Below are 20,820 nucleotides of genomic sequence, written 5' to 3' on the forward strand. Positions count from 1 at the left end.
GAGTGGTCCTAGTTCACATGCCTCTCCCAACAGGATCGTGGGGCTATACGTGTCCATTGTGCTAGTTGTTGGCAAGTTTATGCGGGGCTTCTTCAGTGATATCTCACACTCCATCATGTTTGAGGAGCTGCCATGTGTGGACCGCATCCTCAAGCTGTGCCAGGATATCTTCTTGGTGCGGGAGACCCGGGAGCTGGAGCTGGAGGAGGAGCTATATGCCAAGCTCATCTTCCTGTACCGCTCACCAGAGACCATGATCAAGTGGACACGTGAGAAGGAGTAGGAGCCTGGCTCCTGGGCACCGGGAATGAAGGAGCTGCCCCAGGGCAGCATGGCCACCAGGGCTGACAGAGCTCCTTGGATAGGAGTGGAGCTGCCTGAGGCCACGAGCTGTGACACATCCTCCTGGCCCGTGTAAGCCCTGATGATGCTGCTGTCAAAGGGACACTGGGTCCCCACCTGTTGCGTCCCCGCCTGCTGGGCTGGGGGCCCAGTGTAGCTCAGGGCTAGCCACACTGGGTCTGGGGGCCTGGCTCTCCCTTCCCACAAGTACTGTAGAGTTTTCTAAGTAAAAACATTTTATTTATACAAACGGACAGTCAGAGACCAAGCCCAGTGTTCCCGCCTTCCTGCTTGATGGGTTTGCAGGGCTGGGTATGCCCAGGCTCAGCTCTGTTTTCCTCCTCCTCCTCTTCATCATTGTCTGTAATCAGATACTCTTGGATTTCTTTAGAGACCCAGGCCCTAAGGGAGACTGCAGTGAGAACCAGTCCTCGGGGTCTCCCCAGAGGTCTCCCCAAAGAGCAGGCATTACCTCTGGCTGCGGAGCTGAGCCTCAGCCAGGACGTAAGGTGGCAATGGGTCCAGGGAAGGCTACAAGAGATGGCAGTGTGAGAAACCAATGGGACAGTGGGGACAGCTCACAGGGACATATGGACAGCCACTCACCAGGTCCTTCATGTTCACCCGGCAGCTATAACACAGCTGTTCTATGATGCAGGCCTGGACATCCCCCCTGTACAAGCAGAACTAAACTTGTGTGCCTGGTCTCACTCTGAACCCTGTTTAAAGCCAGTCTTCCTGCCCCCTCCACCCATCCATAGGGCAGGACACAGGCAGGGTCTCACCTCCTGCCAACATCCCTGTGGTAGCTCTGGGCCTGACCCTCCCCTGCACCACAGCAGGGTGGGGTAGGCATCTTAGTCTCAGCAGGCAGCATCTGGGAGACATGTGAGGAGGACTGAGCACCGAAGGCCGTGGCACTGTCTGCAATAGAGAGGGGCTGAGGGACCCTGGAGCAGCCAAGTAACCACCCCACACAACACTCCAAGAAGGCCCTGCACGCACCAGCAGTGTCAATGTCCAGTGTACACATGCAGAGCAGGCAGTTGTGGCCTGAGGGGCCAGTGGCACAGCCCTCCCGGGGAGCCTTGACCAACTTCTCACTTGTCCTATTGGCAGGTGCACAGACAAACAGGGACAGGTAACAAGTATGCCCCAGCCATGGGCTCTGCTCCCCTCAAGAGTGGGCAGCAGGCTCAACAGAACCCCCAGTGGCACACACACCTGTACACAGTACTGACTGTAGAGGGGAACATAGTCTGCAACCTCAGGATAAAGGCCTCCATCAGCCGGTGGATGCTAGCCTTTTCTGGAGCCTAGGGACAATCAGATGGGGGTGTTTAGAAGACCGAGGGGCACCTAAAGCAAGTACCATGGGCTTCACATGGCCAGCCCGAGGAGACTGAGACCAGCACAGGATTCACACAGTGTGGATGACAGGTCATCTTGCCACCCCTTCACCTCAGGGACACCTCTTCCTCCACACCACCTCCTTAGGGGTACCAGCCTGGTCTTCCAGAATACAAGGCATGCTTGGAGGACCCTTGGATACACAGACACTACTACTGGCTTTTTCAGAGGCAGGACAGCAGATGCTAAGGTCACAGAGAACCAGCTGGGGCCTCAAGGCCAGCCTTAAGGGAAGGGCTAAAGCTGGCTGGCAAGGATTCAAGTCCCCAACAATGCACCAGGGATTTCTGACCCTGTATGGAGAAGATGCCCCCAACCAGCCCATGCGGCTCTCCTCCATAGGCCCACCTTAGTCTCAATGGCTGGGGTGAAGACTGAGGGAACATCAAACAGGTGGTTGTAGAAGGCCACTTCCTTTAGTGTGTGGTCCCGCATGGGCCTCACCAATACCACATCCCCATGCCGCTCATCTGAGAAGCCCTAGGGAGCAGACACTGTATGGTTCAAATCCTCGCAGTACCTCTTCACACTGCCACCACCATCTACAGTTGGGTCCCAGGCCTCTCGACTTGGAAGGCCCCAGGATAACCCAACAGGGCTTTCAAATGAAGGAGGACAAAGACCCTGGCCTTCAGGCCCTGCATACCGTGTCCCAGGCAAGGAAGGCTCCTCTCCCCAGGGCCAGGTTGGTCATGAGCTTGATGGCCAAGCGGGTGCAGCTCTCCCCAGTCATCACCTTGCAGTAGCCATGGGTTCGGGCTACATGCACGATCAGATGGGTCCTGTGATGGGGTGAATTACAGAAGCTGGAGCTGGAGTCCTACAAGCCAGGGAGGGCTGGGGGTGGTGCGCTCACCTCAGCGTCTGCAGCAGCTCCTCTTTGGCTGTCAGTGTCTTTATGGAGTTGAACAACCTAGACAAGGCCTCAGTCTGAGCAGCTATGGGGGACCCAGCCATGCCTAGGGGTTCCTGGCTATGGGACAGGTGTGGCTGATCCTCCCCCTGAGCTGGGCTGGCACAGCCCTCAACCCCTAGCACACGATGCTGTTGCAGGAAGCTGTCCACTGCCGTTTTGTAGGCCTCCTCTGTCCCTGCTGGCTCTTGGGAAGCACAGCACAGCACCGATGGCGGCAAGCTGAACACCTTTCAGGATGGAAGAAGGGACACTGAGTCCAAGGCCCATACCTGCCCTCCAGAACGGCCGGAAAATCAAGGCCCAGGGCAAGAGGCCCAAAGGATGGCGGCTCCAGTAAGCAAGCATGTGGCTCTGATGGGTACCCCCTCCAAGGTCCCCACCAGGGGCAGACCCACCTACCTCCTCTAAGGCAACCACATGCCATGGGAAGCCAGTGTTTTGCAGGATCAGCTTCACCTCAGCCAAGGTCTTCCCTCTGTCCTTTAGGCTCTGGCCACAGGCTGCTCCCTCTGTAAAACCCAGGTAGTAAGTATGTAGGAGTCACGGAGGAAGAGCCTGATGGACCAGGCTGAGGTGGTCAGTGCCACACATGGAAGTCCCACCAGGTCTGCTCTTTAGAGAAAGCTTCTGTAAGGGCAGGAATGGCATTTTCTTTTGGGTGTTTTCCAACAGGCCCCCATCACAGCTAAAGAAACTGCCTAGTCTTTCATTCCCAAAGACTAGCTCTAAACTCACCTTCTTCAATCCCTGGGCCCTTCAATACAACTCTGTCCCCACTCTGTCCCCTGAAGGGCCTGTTGGGGTTCACCCATTGCTGGGGACTGAACAAGGAGTGGCCAGACATACCGTCAACATAGATGACTCCTGGCACAAAGCGTAGCCGTTTTGCAGAATCCTGACTCAGACCCTGGAAGAAAAGTGTCGGGGTTCAGACCTGGCCAAAAGCATTTCTCTGGACTTCAGACTCTCCAGACAGTGGACAATACTGCCTGGGTCTCCCCTCCTCAGAGGTGTGTGTATGGGCCCAAGTCTTCCCTCCCACAGGAGAAAGTGTGGATCTGGGTCTTCCTTCCCCACAGGAGGGATGTGGGTGCAAGTCTTCCCTCCCATATGAGGGCATGTCCTGTCTGTATCAGAAACTTCAGAATCCACCCTCTCCAGTCTGTTTCTGACAGACAGCAGCCTGAGACAACCAGCTGGACCATGGGGCGGTGGGGGCACTTTACTACCTCTGGGCACCTTAGAACCCTCAGAAAGTGCTTTGGTATGTAAGAACAGAGGTGACAACCCACGGAAGGCGGGGGCAGAGTCCTAAGAGGAGCTGGGACACTGACAAATGGCTCCACGGTGAGCTATCTCACCTCCACATGTGCAGGGTTAGGGGACTAGCAGGTAGGACAAAACCCCCAGAAGTACCACACAGGATATTCACACTGGAATGCACTGCCACTTACCAAGTTCAGCTCAGACCACTGACTTCTATCAACTACAGCCTCTACTCTGGCCCTCCAGCTGGTGTCCCACAGTAAAAAGAGCATGCAGGCCCCTCTTCTGTACCAGGGCCCCTCAAGGAAACCCTGCATACCCTCAGCAGTGTCAGGCATTCTCAGCTTGAGTCCCCCGTCTATCTGCCCCACCCCCTTCTACCTAGGCCACTCCTCCCTGTTTTCAGCAAATACTTCTCTCTGCCCACAAGTCATAACTGGCCAAACTGTGATACTATGTCCCAACAAATACAGCTAAACAGGGATGTAGCTGGGGACCCTGCACAGGGCTTCTGGACTGCACACCTGCTGAATGTACATGGGAGATTCTATGGGTGTCCCAGCCGGGGTGGGGTGTTCTGTCTAGTGTCAACCAAAAACTTTGTAGTGTAGGCTGAGGAAAGAGGCTTAGGCCCAGAGGATGGTATAGACGTACCTCAAGAACTTGCCAGACCATGGAGCTGGACGAAGGCCCCCCAGACCACGCCAACAGCACCTGGGGTGGGGAGAGAGCATCAGCAAGGACATGCATCTTCAGTGTGAGCAAGTCTGCTTCATTTCTTAGACAGCCCCAAAGTCCAGAGACAGCAGGCCAGCTGAAGAACTGTACACACAGGAAGACGGCAGGGGCTGCCCGCCAAGCACCCAGTCCCCATGTGTACCTTCTCTCCAGGAAAGATGAGTCGGTTCTTCCCAAGCATGGCTCTGAACTTGTGGACATAGAACGCCTTGAAACAATCCCTGGAACAGATGCAAAGAGAGGGTGCTCTGCACCTGTCCACCAGCCCAAGACCCCATGGGTGGTACTGTCCCTCTTTGGCAGTGTCCACCCTCAGAGGCAACATCTTTACACAGACACTCTGGCAGAGCCTGGTGAGGGAGTCGGATGGAGGAGCTTTCCTGGTTGTGACTCCCAAGGCTCCCCCTAGACCCCATCAAATGTGAGCTGCAGAGTGCCCCACAGGTGCTTAGGAAGGAGTCGGCAAAAGAAAGGCTGGACCGAGATTAGAGCAGGGTGAAATCACCAAAGCCTTTTCAAAAACCTGTTGATCTGTTTCAGCCCCTACAGACAGAAGCACTGCCTCTCTGAGGTGCCAAGGGGAAGCAGGGAGAACCCAGAACCCTCTTTGACAGAACAGTCCTCATCTGCAGCTACTCCTAAGTTGTTAAATCAGTACCTACCTTGCCCAGGTTATAATTCCTGGTAACACTATATTTTCTTTCAAATCTGGGCTCCCCAAACATGGTAGGTGAAAAGAAAGACTCTGGAAATCAGTTTCTGCCCCCTCCACCAGAATCTTTTGTAGAAAATCTTAAAAAAAAACCAGACTCAGATATTCAAAGGGACTTAGAAATGTGAACTCACCATTCACTCAACGAACATACACTATACAAAGCTCCTGCTAATACCACTAGGTATTAAAGGAATAACACCAGAGATCCATGTTCCTGCCTTTGGGGAGCTAAAGATCTTGTTAAAACAGTCAAGCATTAAAACAGTTGTAATCCAAAAGAGGTATGAGGGGTATTAAAGTCACAGATAAAATGTGAGTCCTGCTGTGACCCCCATGGGAATAATCCCTTGTTCCTGTCCAAAGACCTGAGAGAAGACTGGAGCTCTCCTTCCAAATCGCTGTGGCAGTCAGATAAACAGGCATCCCGTGAAAGAAGGAACAACTCCCACCCAGAGCTCCTGCCCAAGCTCCCAGGATGTTTTGACCTGCCCTGGACGGATTCCAACTGCCCCAAATACCTGTCTTTCAGTGCACCTTTCCCTCGAGTCTGGGCACTCCATAAGCTTCCCCAGAGATCTTCCTACCACTAGGCCCATCAAGGAAATTTGTGGGATTCTGTTTGACAGGGTCTCTCTGTAGCCCAAGCTGGCCTCGAATCTGAGGTAATTCACCTGTCACGGAATCCCTAGTGTTGGAAATACAGGCGTGAGCCTAGTTTGAAGGATGGGGGTCGTTACCAATGGTTCCCACCACTACTTGTGGTCAGGGCCAATGGGACAAGCTCATACAAAGTAACCGTTCCCTTCCAAGGAAAAAGCAAGCCTGGAAAGGAGGGCTGCCAAGGTCTCACCTGCAGAAGGCATCTCCCGCTCGAATCACCACCACCGGCTGGCCTTCTGCGCACTTCACACATTTCTGCTCCCGGCTTTGGAGAGAATAAGAACGTATATGGCAAATCCTCCCACCGCAGCGAACTTGGGGGAGCCAGAGTCTCGCTTCCCAGCCTAAGCGCTGGGAAAGAGCAGGAAAAGCGTCTGGCTCACACACCGGGGCCTATGCTTAATTCTAGCTCAAAGAGGCCCTCGGGTCGCTGCGACCCTAAGGGGGCGGGGCCGGTCGGTGGCTACGCGGGCCGAAGAGGGCTGTCCCTGGCCTGGGACAGAAGGCTCTTACCCCGGCCGTGGCACGGGCGGAGGCTCCCGGTGAGCCAGCCCCGCGTAGTCCTCACCGGCCTGACACATGAAGATGCTCGACAGGTCCGCAGTAATGGAGAGTCGGCGCGGCGATATGACATTAGCCCAAAGCGGACGCTGTCGTGACGCAACACGGAGGGGGCGGGGCGAGCGGTGACGCCAGCACGGCGCCGTCGCGGCAGTGACGCCGGCCTCCCGGCCTGGATAGGGGGCGGCGGCGGCGGCGGCCTGGCCGGGCATGGCGATGTTCCGCAGCCTGGTGGCCTCGGCACAGCAGCGGCAGCCGCCAGCCGGGCCCGCGAGCGGCGACAGCGGCCTGGAGGCGCAGTTCAGCTGTCCCATCTGCCTGGAGGTGTACTATCGGCCGGTGGCCATCGGCAGCTGCGGCCACACGTGAGCACGCGCGCCGGGAGCCCGCGGGAGGGGGGTCCGGGCCGGGGTCGTGGCGGGCGGCGGCACGGGAACACCGGGAAGCAGGCCATGCCCCTACCCGCCGGCCGCGCGCGCGCGCCCCGCACCCGGGCCGAAGGAAGCCCTGCACCCGCCCCGGCCCCGAGCGTTGCCAACGGCCGCCGGCTGCTTCGAGGGTGGCGGACGCGGTCGCTGCGCCAAGCGCGGGCGTTCGGGCTTGTAGAGATCGGGCGCGCCGTTGTAAATAAATGACTTGTGGCTTTTGCAATCCACTTTTACCCACCCCATGTCTGCTCGTTTTGACTACCAAAGAAATGAGTTCCCCAAAGTTAGGAGAGAGACTCGTTTGGAGCCTGATGCTGTTTTGTTTTGAAGGACTTGGCCTATTCTGAACCTGAAGCTTCCCGGCAGCAGGGCCTAACGGGACCGGGACACCAAGCACCTTGTTGGGTGCCCAGCTGAGCCAGGACCTCCCCCAATCTGGTTCCTCCTCCGTGTTTCAGGAACAAAAACTTGAGGACGTGACTCAAGGGAGGGAGCGGTGCTCAAGGCCTTCACAGCTCCAGCCTGGTTGGGAGGGAGCCAAGATAGAGCGTATGCTCCATGACCTCTCCACAGTACAGCTCTTGAGATTAGCAGTTGGAAAAGGGCAGGAAGACTTCTCAGTAGAGGGCCACGCTGCCGAGCATGTTGGGGCTCTCTACTGCTCGGGGATGGACAAGGTGCACCCAGATTGGTAGGAGGCATTTTGCGAACAGGCAGCTGATTTTGGAGGCTCAGAGGGAACTGGAACTGCTTGGGTGGGTGCCTGCTAGTCATACAGGGAGGTGGCAAGGACCTTGTCTCCATCCTGCCAACCCCTCCACCCCCTTATCCCATCCCCACGTGTCAGGCTGAACTGGAGTCCCGCTCCCAATGGAGAGTTCTGCTGAACTGTCTTGTAAGGGCATAGCTCCTACTCAGTCTAGTGCTACTGTGACATTCTAGCAGGAAGCCTTTGATCGGGACCCTTTTTGTTGTTGTTCGCATGCATGAGTAGGCATTTTACGGTATATTCTGTGAGGCTTGTCAGTTTTGAAAGCCTTGCCTCCAGCCCCTTCACTGAATGCACACAGGCCACTATGTTTTCAGTTTCCCAGTCTTCACCAAGCAATATTTGCCCCCCGCCCCTTCCCCAAGTCTTAATATGCTGTCCTCCTGGCAAGGTAGAACATAGGATTGAAAAGCATCTTTCCTGTAAAACTGTTCCGTTGCTGCTTCTGCAAGCTTTTTTCCGGACAGCCTTCAGCTTGGAAAGGTAGTCCTACTTTCTTTGCTGGTTCCATTTCCCCAGCTGTTCTCACCTACCTTTAATTTACAGTGTCTGTTGGATGTAGCCTGTGTTCAAGTAAGTGTGAGGTTTAAGCTTTTGCATCACCTTTTAAAAATTCACATCTTTGAACCACCTGACCAGAAGCAGTTTCCTTCCTGAGGTTTTCTTGTGAGTAAAACCCTGCAGAACTGCCGCCCTCATACCAGGGCCAGAAAGGGAGAGGATGTGGGGAGGGCTTTCAGGCTGCAGGTACTTGCAAAAGAGCACCTGTAGAAGTGTGCTCAAGGAGCTGTGCTGAGGCCACACGGGAGCCGTGACTGGGATGAGGACAGTCTTAGGAAGCTGCCCATCTCTCGACTCTGTCGATGTAGGCAGGAACTCTCTGTGTGAGAAGTGTGCCCTGGAAACTAGGCCAAGAGCTGCACCGATGTTTCATTCTACCTCCTCTCCTTAGGGGCTGTGACTCAGGGAGAGTCACCCTGTAGACAAGCAGTGTCCTTGAGACTTCTTGCATTCTTAGAGGAGAATGAGCCCCTTCCTCTCTGTCTACACCAGCATCTTCCTTGAAGACCTGCTCTTCCCAGCTCTGCCTGGGACACTTTCTCCCCACACCCCACCCCCTTGCTTTCCCTGTGGGTTTCTTCAAGGTAGAATTCAGTGTTGCACAGTTTGCTCATTGAGAGTGTGGACACCAAGTTAGGCCTGGTGGCTCCTGGAGGTTGGTAGCACTCCTGGTATTCGGAAGGCTGAGATAGGACAATATGAGTATAAGGCCCAGTGTGAGGCACAAAGTGAAACCTTACATTAAAACTGACTTTTTTGTTTATGGGCATTTTGCGTGTGTGTGTGTGTGTGTGTGTGTGTGTGTGTGTGTGTGTGTGTGTGTATCATGCATGCACTGCCTGTGGAGGCCAGAAATGGTGTTGGATTCCCTTGGGACTGTAGTTATAGGCATTTGGTAGCTGCCATGTGGGTGCTGGGAGTCAAACCAACATCCTCTGAAAGAAAAGTCAGGAGTGTTCTTAGCCACTGAGTTACTGAGCCATCTCTCCAGCCCCATGTCTCAAAAAAATTCAACCCATTAGTTTAATAGAACCCATTGGTTACAGAGTTACAGAACCTTCAGCACCATTTAGAACATTCCCCAGGCCAAAAAAAGAAGCCCGTGCTCACCTCCTTCCACAGTCCCAGAGCTTCACCAGTTTTTTTCTCTTTCTGGATTGGTTCATGCTGCACATTTCATATAAATGGTACTGTGCACCACATGACCCTTGGGTTGGGCTTGTCCTCTTCTCCACTGCGAGGTCTGCCTCCAGGTAGTGAGTGTCGGCGCGCCACTCCCTTTCATGGCGGAGTAACGTTCCTACACAGCTTTGTGCACCCAGCACCTGCAGATGCACTCCTGGGTCCGCTGTGAACACTGCCTGGAGGCGGTCATGGAACCCCATTGTATACACCATCTTACGAGACCCAGGAATTGGCTGGCTGTCCAACTAACCAAGTCTTAGGGCCGGTGACAGAGACCATCTTGGACTCCTTGCTGGAGTCCCAAGGGCTTTGTGTGTGGTTGCTGGTGCCATCTCACCCTGCTCTGTGGGGGTGAGGTAGGTGACAGGGAGCCACTCGACTGCAGAAAAGTGCTTCTGAGAATCCGTTCACAGTGCTAGTGTCAGGTCTCAGGCTGATCTTGCTTCTCAGCTTGGTGAAACACGTCTTGCCAGGTGGCAGCTCCATCAAAAACGAGAGTGCAGGAAGTTTTGACACTGCCTGAGCTGTAGCCAGCCTACCGTCCTCAGTGCAGAGGGACCTCTTCTTGAGATCTCATAATGCCAAAGGGACATTGGCTGAGTCATCTGCAAATTCAAGAAGATTCTCTCATCCCTTCTGACCAACATGGCTCCTCATCTCCACCCCAGAGCCTACTGAGAAGTCCCAGGGGAAAAGTAAAACTTGACACTGACTTCTTGCAGGCCCTCACAGTCTTTGAAGTTGCCATCTTTCTGGAGGCTGAGTCGGTGTCCCCAGCACTTGTGATTTTGTGCACACATCGACTTTTTTAAACTGTGAGCTTCTATATTAAACTAGAATCCACTCAGAGGGCCCATGTCAATAAACTCCGCCTGACCCAGTTTTATGTTCTTCCACCATTATCCCATACCCTTCAAATCCATTCCTACATGTATTTTCCAGACTTTGGCTTGAATGAGTTAGCAAACTCATTAAGCTTTTAGTAGTGTAGTGCACCTTCTCATGGACTACACTTGCCTATCTCCCTTCTAGGAGCATGTAAATTACATTTGTATGTACTTAAAAACTTAAGTCTGGTTATAGGTCTAGAGGCAGCTATTGATGGGCCCTAAGGGACATCAGTGTTGTCTTACCTGGCATCTCATTCAGAGAAAGTCACTGCTGGTTTAGCAGACAATGAAGGATTTCTTTAGTCAAAGGTGGAAAAGGCAGTGTTTCAGGGGGTTGGGATGGAAGTAGATCTGCTGAGGGTGGCGAGACTACTTCCTCAGGTGAGATAAACCCTTGAGAATCTGAGGGTCCAAAGTCCTCAGCTTTAATAGGGTCCTCCTACACATTTCCATCCCAAATTACAGGATCCCACTCTATCAATTAATACTGACACTTTCAGAGTTGGGACTTGATTTTTGCTGTAATCCAGCCAACCTTATAATTTTTCTGCAACTTGAGCTCTGTGGCTGCCGGAGAGAAGAATCTCTTCCAGGGCACAGTTAGAAACTTCAGACTGTTTATGCACATCTGGAGCTGGTCAGTTTTGTCACTGGTGATCATTGTTGTCCTTCACTGTATGAGATGCTGGAAGTTGGTTAATTTTATCACAGAGCTAGCTCATTCTTTCCCCTTGTCAGTTATCTAGGGAGGCTAGGAGCAACCAACCAGCAGCATCGTTTCCCTTATTTTTCTACAAGGTGTCAAAAGTTTTATATACAGAGTCACCTCTCAAATTAGTGAATCAGAATAATCAAATCCACTTATCTCCTTAATTTTATAAAATAGTTCACACAATGAACTTTCAGTACTCTCCAAGCTTTTCAGTAACTATAGGTATTGGCAAATTGGAAAGCCTATTCCAGATACTTAAAAAAATTCTTCCTTGCCAGGCGGTGGTGGCACACACCTTTAATCCTAGCACTTGGGAGGCAGAGGCAGGCAGATCTCTGTGAGTTTGAGGCCAGCCTGGGCTACCAAATGAGTTCCAGGAAAGATGCAAAGCTACACAGAGAAACCCTGTCTTGAAAAACCAAAAAAAAAAAAAAAAAAAAAAAAAAAAAAAAAAAAAAAAAAATCTTCCTTATACTTCTCTTGCTTTAGAACCAATTCTGACACCAAAATCTGTATTAGTCGGTATTCTCTAGAGAAACAGAACTTATAGAGTGAATACACACACACACACACACACACACACACACACACACACACACAGACGTGTGTATATACATACATATGTATATATAATATAAAGGGGATTGATTTATTAGGATGGCTTACAGGCTGTGGTCCAGCTAATCTCAACAATGGCTGTCTATCAATGGAAGGTCCAAGAATCCAGTAGTTGTTCAGTCCACAAGGCTGGATGTCTCAGTTAGTCTTCAGCATATGCCAGAATTCCAAAAAAGTAGGCTCTAATGCCAGTAAAGAAATGCACTTGCCAGCAAGAGCAAGCAGACAAAGAGAGAAGCTTCCTTCTCCCATATCCTTCCTATAGGCTGCCAGCAGAAGGTGTGGCCCAGATTAAAGGTGGATTTACCCACCTCAAAATATCTACCAGGTCTTTAGTCCCAGCACTCAGGAGGCAGAGGCAGGTGGATCCCTGAGTTTGAGTCCAGCCTGTTCTACCAGAGCAAGTTCCAGGACAGCCAGGACTACACAGAGAAACCCTGACTTGAAAAACAAAATCAAAACAGAATAAAAATGGGTCTTCCATTCAAATGATTTAATTAGTAAAATATCCCTTACAGGTGTGCCCAGCCGTTGGATTTTAGTTAATTTCAGATGTAGTCAAGTTGGCAACCAAGAACAGCCATCAACTTGCACAATTTTGCTCCATTCCTTTTTGTTACCCACTGGTGTGCATCTGATGAGCGGAAGATATTGCAGACACCATCTGGGGGTGTGGGCAGGCAAGGACAGAACTCCTGCTGCTCGCATCTGGGAGCATGCCAGCCAGAGACTGGGCCCCTACTGATCCTCAGTGTCCCGAGTTTGTGCCCAGTACCCAAGCCAACCCAAGCACAGTCCCTCCTGTCACCAAGCTTTGACTCATAGGATACAAGAACCCCTGCCCTGCTCCCTAGGACCCTGTCCCAGGAGACTTGCCTGGCCAGCTTTGACCATGTGGTAAATCAGGGCTCCAGGCCTGGCATTTTGTTCCCCACAACTGTTAGTCCACTTTGCTCCCTGGCCCCCTGGACTCCTGAAGTTTTGTCAATCACCACATGATCTTGAGACTTTCTGGAAAGAAATGGGCACCCTGCCCCAGAGATGTTCTTTTTGGGGTACAGGCTGCAGGGGATCTACCGAATACAGGAGGGCTGTACTGCCGGAAGGGACAGCTCACCTCTTAGCTATGTCCAGCTGGGGGGTAGGGGCATGAGCGTAAGATTGTCTCCAGAACTATCAGTAGCGACTGGGGAGCCACTCTGTATGTGCTGGCATGGAGGAAGTAGCCTCAGGTCCATGTCACCTGCAGGTTCTGCGGGGAGTGCCTCCAGCCATGTCTGCAGGTGCCATCCCCTCTGTGCCCGCTCTGCCGCCTGCCCTTCGACCCCAAGAAAGTGGACAAGGCCACCCATGTAGAGAAGCAGCTCTCATCTTACAAGGCACCCTGCCGGGGTTGCAACAAGAAGGTACCCGCCCTGCTCGGGTTTCCTGAGGCTGGGGGGCTCTGGGTGGGGCAGCTTCCGCCCATGGGTTCCACTCTCCCGTAGAGGAACTGGGTGCATGGGCTCACACCCCTGGCTGTTGAGTAACCACATCTGCTCCAGTGTGAAGCCACCTGCCAGACCCTCTCAGAGCTCCGGGGAAGCAATGCCATCACAGCTGTCTGACCTAGGCTCAGCTGGCTATGCATTGTGGCCGATGCAGATTCTGCAGATGCAGGCTGAGCACTCAGGCTGTGACAGACAAATCTGGGGAAGCCAAGAAGGTTCTGGGGGCTCTGAGGTGGCAGGTGCAGCCCGACAGACAGGGCCTTCTGAGTCTGAGCTCCTTGCACCCGATGCCAGTGTCTGTCCCGAGGAGGATGGCGTGGGCCCTGTTCTCTGTGTCATCACACAAGGGCCTGCCACTTGTGCTGGGGCTTACAGGCCTCTTTCCGTCCTGTCCCCAGAGCCTGCCTCGCCCTCACATCCCTTTGTTTCCAGGAAAATAAGCAGCTGTGAGTACACTTGCAGTTTGTGTTGCAGACATCCCTGTGTCTCTAGTTAATACGTTGTGTTGTGTTAACTTGTCACAGTGTCCTAAAGGTCAGCAGGTGGATGAACTGGAACTACCCTGGGTCTGGAGTAGCAAGGTTGAGTCAGTTGCTGTGGTCCCCCTGGGTGCTCTGGTTAGACTTTCTGAGGGAGACTTGGGGTCAGAGTCGGTCAGTGTCATGTGTGAAGTAGCCCCACTACTTGAACATCTCAGTTTTCAAGCTGTCTTTGGAAGCAAATTTCCCTGCATGGATACCCAGCTTTGGCTGTGACTCAAGGAGGACCTTCTTGGACCCTTGCTGGTCTTGGGCACAAACTCTGGATGCTGAGGACATGTGCTGTACCCACCTGCCAAGGCTGCCAAGGCTGGTGTATTAACATGTCCTCCTTCCCCCTCAGTCCTGTGAAATGTCTACCCCCAACCTTGGTGTGCACCAGGGCTCAGGACCTTGTGTCCACCCTCAGGGAGAGGCTGGCCATGGATTCTGTTCTCTTCTGGTTACTCATTGAGCCCAGGTTGGTTTGAGCTCTCCCTGGCGAGCATCCTCTGCCAGTCCCCCATCCCTTGCCTTCAGGCTAGGCTGCTGCCCTTGGCCAGTGTGCTCTGGCATGACTGTGGTGACTTGATGGGACCAGCTGGGTGGTAATTATCACACTACATTGTGATCTTCACCACAAAAAGTATTTTGTCAGAGGAGAGATCTTTCACTGGTTTCTCCCTAGGGGTGTGAGCTTTTTTTTACCTAGTAAGAGTTGATCCTTTCCACTCATTGGAACAGCTTCCCGTTTGCAGGTCTCTCTAGGGACTCAGGCATGGCGCCTGCTAGTCCTGTCCTGGAGGGTCAGTGGCCTGCACCTGCTCTGTATAGCTACCCTGAGAGCCACGAACACTGCTGTGTCTGTGTGGCTCTGTAGAGACCCGTGTGTCTTCATGTGTGACCTTTTGTTCACCAGGGCCCCTTCCAGAAGCCTCGGGTGTAGGTTGCTGCAGAGCCTCTGGTTGCTTTCAGAGCAGAAGGGGTGGATCTCTGCTTTTGCTGGTCATTCTCTGTCCCTGCTGCCTGAGGTCATGACCTGCCCAGTTCTGCTCTCTCCTCATCTCATAGGTGACTCTGGCAAAGATGAGAGTGCACATCTCCTCCTGCCTGAAGGTCCAGGAGCAGATGGCTAACTGCCCCAAGTTCATTCCTGTGCTGCCCACATCCCAGCCCATCCCCAGGTAGGCAGCCTTCAGGATGGGGACCCAAGATGAGCAGAGTGAGGGTACTTCTAGGCCAAGGACTGTATAGTCCCTCCCCTCTGTCATGGCCATATCCCATTAGTCCAGTGGGTGGGGTAAAGGAGGGGACCAGGAGTTTTCTTACAAGGCATATGGTGCTCCTTAGGCTGCGGGGATGGGTCAGGGCCAGCCTGTCCACAGAGGGGAGGGCAGGTTTGGGGAGGAGTTGGGGTGAGTGCTCTCAGCCCTAGCCTCGCTCAGTGTCCTCCCACCCCCAGCAATATCCCCAACCGGTCTACCTTTGCTTGCCCGTACTGCGGAGCCCGCAACCTGGACCAGCAGGAGCTGGTGAAGCACTGTGTGGAGAGTCACCGCAGTGACCCCAACCGTGTGGTGAGCATCAGCAGCACAGGGCTTCTGCCTGAGGGAGACATGGGGGGTCAGGCCTGGTCTGGGGAGTAGGACATACCAGTCACCTTCGGTGGTGGTGCTCTGCAGACCATACTGTGGTTGAGTGGGTGGGCAGGCAGACATGGGAGGCCCCTTCCCTGCTACCCCCAATTTCTTTGTTCTAGGTGTGCCCCATCTGCTCGGCGATGCCCTGGGGGGACCCCAGCTACAAAAGCGCCAACTTCCTGCAGCATCTGCTGCACCGGCACAAATTCTCCTATGATACCTTCGTGGTAGGTGTCCTGCCCTGCCCCCGCAGGGTCTCCTGCTGGGCGTGGCAGCGCCAAGACTCAGTGGCCACTGGAGGGCACCAGGCACCCAGACTTGTCTCGGGCTTAGCCTTACATCAGGCTAGCTGCTCTGGGTCCTTTGGTCACCACTCTGAGGCAGTACCTTGGTTTTGTAGCAGCATCAGAGGCTGAGTCCCTGGTAAGATATTTACTTCCAGGTGATTCTGAAGAGAAGCTGGAAGGACTTTTTCAGGAGCATCTGTCCACCCCCTAGCTGGGTCAGGAGGGTACAGCCCACTTGCAGGCCCCTCACCTAGACTTATTCCTTCTAGGCATCCCCCATGTATCCCCTCATCTCCTGCATCCTCCAGCCAACTAGGGTTTCTTTCTTCCTGGTCCCCAGGGCTGGAGATCTTGTTACCCTGACTGACCTTTCATCTCAGAAACCCCAGTTCCTGGCCAGGAAAATGGGTCAGTGGTTAAAGGCTCCTGCCACCAAGCCTGACAACATGTGGTCAGTCCCTGGAACCCAGATGTTAGGAAGTCCCCTGACCTCCATATCCACATGTCACACACATGCCTTCACATACACACAAGAAGTCCCCTGACCTCCATATCCACATGTCACACACATGCCTTCACATACACACAAGAAGTCCCCTGACCTCCATATCCACACATGTCACACACATGCCTTCACATACCCACAAGAAGTCCCATTGTTGCTAGAGTTTTCCTGCCTGGCCCACAGTCAGGGCAAATCTCTCTCACCCGCCAGTCCCAAGCCGCTCAAACCCGATCAAGTAAACACAGAGACTTATATTGGTTACAAACTGTATGGCCGTGGCAGGCTTCTTGTTAACTGTTCTTACAGCTTAAATTAATCCATTTCTATTAATCTATACCTTGCCACGTGGCTTGTGGCTTACCGGTACTTTACATCTTTCTTGTCCTGATGGCGGCTCGCAGTGTCTCCCCCACTCAGCCTTCCACTTCCCAGCTCTATTCTCCTCCTTGTCCCGCCTATACTTCCTGCCTAGCCAATGGCCAATCAGTGATTTATTTATTGACCAATCAGCAACACATTTGACATACAGACCATCCCACAGTACTTCCCCTTTTCTTTTCTTAAAAAGGAAGGTTTTAACCTTTACACATCTCCAAAGTCAGCTTGGTATATTTGGGAATTTGGGCGTAGCTTCTCTTACTACTTTCTGCTGGAGGGGGGCGCTGTATCTTCTGGGGAAACAAAGAAAATTTTAGGATCATGGAGTAGTCCGTGAGGCTGTATCATCTGAGCCAGTTGTCTTGAAACGGTTCTGGATGTTGGATCATCTGGGCCATGGTGTCATCGGAGACCTTTCAGGGGGTCTTGGCTGGTCAAACCTGATGTATCTTAATCTTGAACAAATCAATAGCCTCTTGCTTTCTGTGGAAACAAAAGAGACTCTTTTCCAAAGCAACATATCCTTACATCCAAATTTTGAAGTCAAAGTATCTTTAAAATATACATACTGGTTTAACTCAGCTTCCTTTACAATCAAATATCTCTCTGTAGTTAAGAATCCCAAAGACAACACAATCCAGACTCTCTGTGTAATAGTCATCTCTACGTGGCTTATTTTTTATATTAATTTTACTGTCTCTTTAAAGACTTTATTTTTTAAAACCATGTATTTGTTTCTATACTGTATATATCACCTTTTTTTGTCTCTTTCAAGCCTACGTATATTTTACACACATTTTAAACTATTACATCTGAATCTGTCTTATTGTGAATCTATTGCTTTAAGCTGCAGCAGCTGTGGCTTCTGGCTCTGCCCACCTCAGCTTCCCAACATGGCGGTGGTTTACCACCAGCTCTGGGAACCATCGTGGGTCTATATGCTTTTATCCAAGCAGCGTGTAGCCCAGAAACCTCTTTTGTTTTGTACTAGCAAAGGCTAAATCCACAATGTAGCTTAATGTGCCACTTGCAGAGGCCTCATTCCCGCCATACTGCAGGTCGAGCGCGCACGCCAGCAACCCGCCAGTAGCTCAAACCGGCAGCTGCCGCTCATTTGAGAGAGACAATTAGGAAGCTGTTTTTAGCTCCGTTTTAGAATCTTTTTTCTCAGGTTTTAGGTGGAAACTCTTGCCCCACGTTGGGCGCCATTTGTTGCTAGAGTTTTCCTGCCTGGCCCACAGTCAGGGCAAATCTCTCTCACCCGCCAGTCCCAAGCCGCTCAAACCCGATCAAGTAAACACAGAGACTTATATTGGTTACAAACTGTATGGCCGTGGCAGGCTTCTTGTTAACTGTTCTTACAGCTTAAATTAATCCATTTCTATTAATCTATACCTTGCCACGTGGCTTGTGGCTTACCGGTACTTTACATCTTTCTTGTCCTGATGGCGGCTCGCAGTGTCTCCCCCACTCAGCCTTCCACTTCCCAGCTCTATTCTCCTCCTTGTCCCGCCTATACTTCCTGCCTAGCCAATGGCCAATCAGTGATTTATTTATTGACCAATCAGCAACACATTTGACATACAGACCATCCCACAGTATCCCATGACCTCCATATCCACACATGTCACACACATGCCTTCACATACACACAAGAAGTCCCCTGACCTCCATATCCTCACGTCACACACATGCCTTCACATACACACAAGAAGTCCCCTGACCTCCATATCCACACATGTCACACACATGCCTTCACATACACACAAGAAGTCCCCTGACCTCCATGTCCACACATGTCACACACACATGCCTTCACATACACACAAGAAGTCCCCTGACCTCCATATCCGCACATGTCACACACACATGCCTTCACATACCCACAAGAAGTCCCCTGACCTCCATGTTCACACGTCACACACATGCCTTCACATACACACAAGAAGTCCCCTGACCTCCATATCCACACATGTCACACACACATGCCTTCACATACACACAAGAAGTCCCCTGACCTCCATATCCACACGTCTCACACACACATGCCTTCACATACCCACAAGAAGTCCCCTGACCTCCATGTCCACACGTCACACACATGCCTTCACATACCCACAAGAAGTCCCCTGACCTCCATGTCCACACGTCACACACATGCCTTCACATACCCACAAGAAGTCCCCTGACTTCCATATCCACACATGTCACACACACATGCCTTCACATACCCACAAGAAGTCCCCTGACTTCCATATCCACACGTCACACACATGCCTTCACATACCCACAAGAAGTCCCCTGACCTCCATATCCACACATGTCACACACATGCCTTCACATACCCACAAGAAGTCCCCTGACTTCCATATCCACACGTCTCACACACACATGCCTTCACATACCCACAAGAAGTCCCCTGACCTCCATGTCCACATGTCACACACATGCCTTCACATACCCACAAGAAGTCCCCTGACCTCCATGTCCACACGTCACACACATGCCTTCACATCACACAAGAAGTCCCCTGACCTCCATATCCACACATGTCACACACATGCCTTCACATACACACAAGAAGTCCCCTGACCTCCATATCCGCACATGTCACACACATGCCTTCACATACACACAAGAAGTCCCCTGACCTCCATGTCCACACATGTCACACACATGCCTTCACATACACACAAGAAGTCCCCTGACCTCCATGTCCACACGTCACACACATGCCTTCACATACACACAAGAAGTCCCCTGACCTCCATATCCACACATGTCACACACACATGCCTTCACATACACGCAGAGAACCTAAACTGGACAAAGAAACTGATTCTTACTATCTGAAGGGAAAAAACAACTGAGCCGTGAAACCACCCCTCCTGGTCACAAGTCTGCAGACTACTGGCCTGCAGCATGATCCTAGGAAAACTTTGGGAACCCGCTGGGGAAGAAATGGGGGAGGTAGATAGGGCTCTGGCATCCTGAGGCATTTTTTGAAGGGAGGCTTGGGATCACAGAATGGTGTTTGGGTAGACTAGACTGTTGGGAACCTCCCAAAACCCATCTCTGCTTGTTTCTAGGACTATAGCATCGACGAAGAAGCCGCCTTCCAGGCTGCCCTGGCTCTGTCCCTCTCTGAGAACTGAGGCACAGCCTGGCCACCCGCCTCAAGTCTGGGGCCGAAGACACAATCCCGCCTCAAGGGATAGGGCGATGGCCCTCCTGCCCTGGCACCTGCGTAGGAACACGCCTTACTGGGCTAAGTGGGATTTCACACAAGGAGAGCTGGTCTCAGAGCCCCCAGGGCCGGGATGCTGGCTAGCTGGCCCCCTGCCATCAAGCAGGACCACTGGGTCCTGGCCAGCAGCACTGGGTCATCGGTGCTTCAAGAGGCAGGTGCTGGCCATTGGGTTAGAGCAGTTGGCTGCCTTGCCCAGCCATGATGTCCTCGTGTGGAGAAGGATGAGGTGCCCTAAGCTGTGCCCCAGCAGGACCAGGGGAGGAGGCACCCAGCCAGGCTGCCAGCCCACCCGGTCCCCAGCTTTGCTTCCACCGTAAGCATTTGGTACTGGCTTTTGTGATATTTAGGAACCCTGCGTTTTTCTATCTTATCCTGTGTGATAATCTTTTCACGTTTTATAGAGCAAAGACAAAGCAGTTCCTCTTCATACCGCAATACCTGTGTTTGACTAGGAAGAACAGTATTTTTATGGAGCATTTACAAAGTTATATTTTTTAAAAAAAATAGTCAAAAATAAACACTTGTGTGAGATCGATCAGTACACAGTGAAGGAGAGAGGGCACAGCCAGGGCTTCGTCCATGTGTGAGGCAGGTGGTGTCCCCAAGCCACTTGCTTTTTGAGGAGGAGGTTCTTGTTTGCTGGTTTCTTTTTGATGGTGCCCCAGAAGAAATCCTAGCACTCCTGGCCACTTGCTGTGGCTGCTCCCAGCAGATGTAGGACAGTCCAGGCAGAAGGGGGCCCTTCTCCTGCCCCAGGAACTGTCCGTGGCTCCCTGTCACCTTCCAGAGCCAACCACATCCCTCATCAGGCAGGGACTGCCCTTACCAGGTAGAGCCCTCAGAGGCCAGAGAAGCCTGCTTGGTGGGAGGTCAGGCTAGAAAATATTTGTCGGCATCTTGTTCTGTTCATGGCATAAATTGCTGTCTTTTCAAAAGAGTTTCAATAAATTGTTTCCAAGCATCCGCAGCAGCCTTGGTGCT

At 52.4% G+C, this 20,820-nt stretch overlaps 3 protein-coding genes across 9 annotated transcripts in view; 2 read left to right on the forward strand and 1 right to left on the reverse strand.

The window, feature by feature from the left end:
* Positions 1-602, forward strand: part of Piezo1 (piezo type mechanosensitive ion channel component 1) — a 66,817-nt gene extending 66,215 nt beyond the window's left edge. For all 3 annotated transcript variants that reach the window (XM_052726966.1, XM_052726968.1, XM_052726967.1), the window contains one exon: positions 34-602. In XM_052726966.1, the coding sequence (XP_052582926.1) occupies positions 34-283 (250 nt within the window). In that variant the 3' untranslated portion in view covers positions 284-602. The remainder of the gene's footprint in view (positions 1-33) is intronic.
* Ctu2 (cytosolic thiouridylase subunit 2) lies at positions 558-6,694 on the reverse strand. 2 transcript variants are annotated; one of them, XM_052726969.1, is made up of 15 exons: positions 6,561-6,694; positions 6,238-6,312; positions 4,815-4,893; positions 4,589-4,648; positions 3,515-3,575; positions 3,068-3,177; positions 2,609-2,895; positions 2,399-2,534; positions 2,101-2,232; positions 1,567-1,658; positions 1,348-1,451; positions 1,128-1,266; positions 949-1,015; positions 815-873; positions 558-744 (listed from the first exon to the last, which is right to left on the reverse strand). In XM_052726969.1, the coding sequence occupies exons 1-15, from the start codon at positions 6,626-6,628 to the stop codon at positions 600-602; spliced, it is 1,614 nt and encodes a 537-aa protein (XP_052582929.1). In that variant the 5' UTR covers positions 6,629-6,694; the 3' UTR covers positions 558-599. The 2 variants fall into 2 exon arrangements, with proteins under 2 accessions (XP_052582929.1, XP_052582930.1); XM_052726970.1 differs by lacking the exon at positions 6,238-6,312 and having other exon boundaries at positions 6,561-6,687.
* A 62-nt stretch (positions 6,695-6,756) lies between these two features.
* Rnf166 (ring finger protein 166) lies at positions 6,757-20,802 on the forward strand. 4 transcript variants are annotated; one of them, XM_052726973.1, is made up of 6 exons: positions 6,757-6,973; positions 13,021-13,177; positions 14,851-14,963; positions 15,242-15,356; positions 15,539-15,646; positions 19,679-20,802. In XM_052726973.1, the coding sequence occupies exons 1-6, from the start codon at positions 6,819-6,821 to the stop codon at positions 19,742-19,744; spliced, it is 714 nt and encodes a 237-aa protein (XP_052582933.1). In that variant the 5' UTR covers positions 6,757-6,818; the 3' UTR covers positions 19,745-20,802. The 4 variants fall into 4 exon arrangements, with proteins under 4 accessions (XP_052582933.1, XP_052582934.1, XP_052582935.1 ...); XM_052726976.1 differs by lacking the exon at positions 6,757-6,973 and adding an exon at positions 13,660-13,707 and having other exon boundaries at positions 13,104-13,177; XM_052726974.1 differs by lacking the exon at positions 13,021-13,177 and having other exon boundaries at positions 6,869-6,973.
* The last annotated feature ends 18 nt before the right edge of the window (positions 20,803-20,820 follow it).

Source organism: Peromyscus californicus, unplaced genomic scaffold, assembly GCF_007827085.1.
Source record: "Peromyscus californicus insignis strain IS unplaced genomic scaffold, ASM782708v3 Scaffold_8__1_contigs__length_139910024, whole genome shotgun sequence".
NCBI classification, from domain to species: Eukaryota; Metazoa; Chordata; class Mammalia; order Rodentia; family Cricetidae; genus Peromyscus; species Peromyscus californicus.

Coding starts and splice junctions, on each gene's coding strand:
- Ctu2 (XM_052726969.1), bottom strand. CDS start 6,628: ATGTGTCAGGCCGGTGAGGACTACGCGGGGCTGGCTCACCGGGAGCCT. Junction 4,649..4,814: donor TCATCTTTCCTGGAGAGAAG/GTACACATGGGG, acceptor TCCCCACCCCAG/GTGCTGTTGGCGTGGTCTGG. Junction 1,659..2,100: donor CCCCAGCCATTGAGACTAAG/GTGGGCCTATGG, acceptor GATTGTCCCTAG/GCTCCAGAAAAGGCTAGCAT.
- Rnf166 (XM_052726973.1), top strand. CDS start 6,819: ATGGCGATGTTCCGCAGCCTGGTGGCCTCGGCACAGCAGCGGCAGCCG. Junction 14,964..15,241: donor ACATCCCAGCCCATCCCCAG/GTAGGCAGCCTT, acceptor TCCCACCCCCAG/CAATATCCCCAACCGGTCTA. Junction 15,647..19,678: donor TCTCCTATGATACCTTCGTG/GTAGGTGTCCTG, acceptor GCTTGTTTCTAG/GACTATAGCATCGACGAAGA.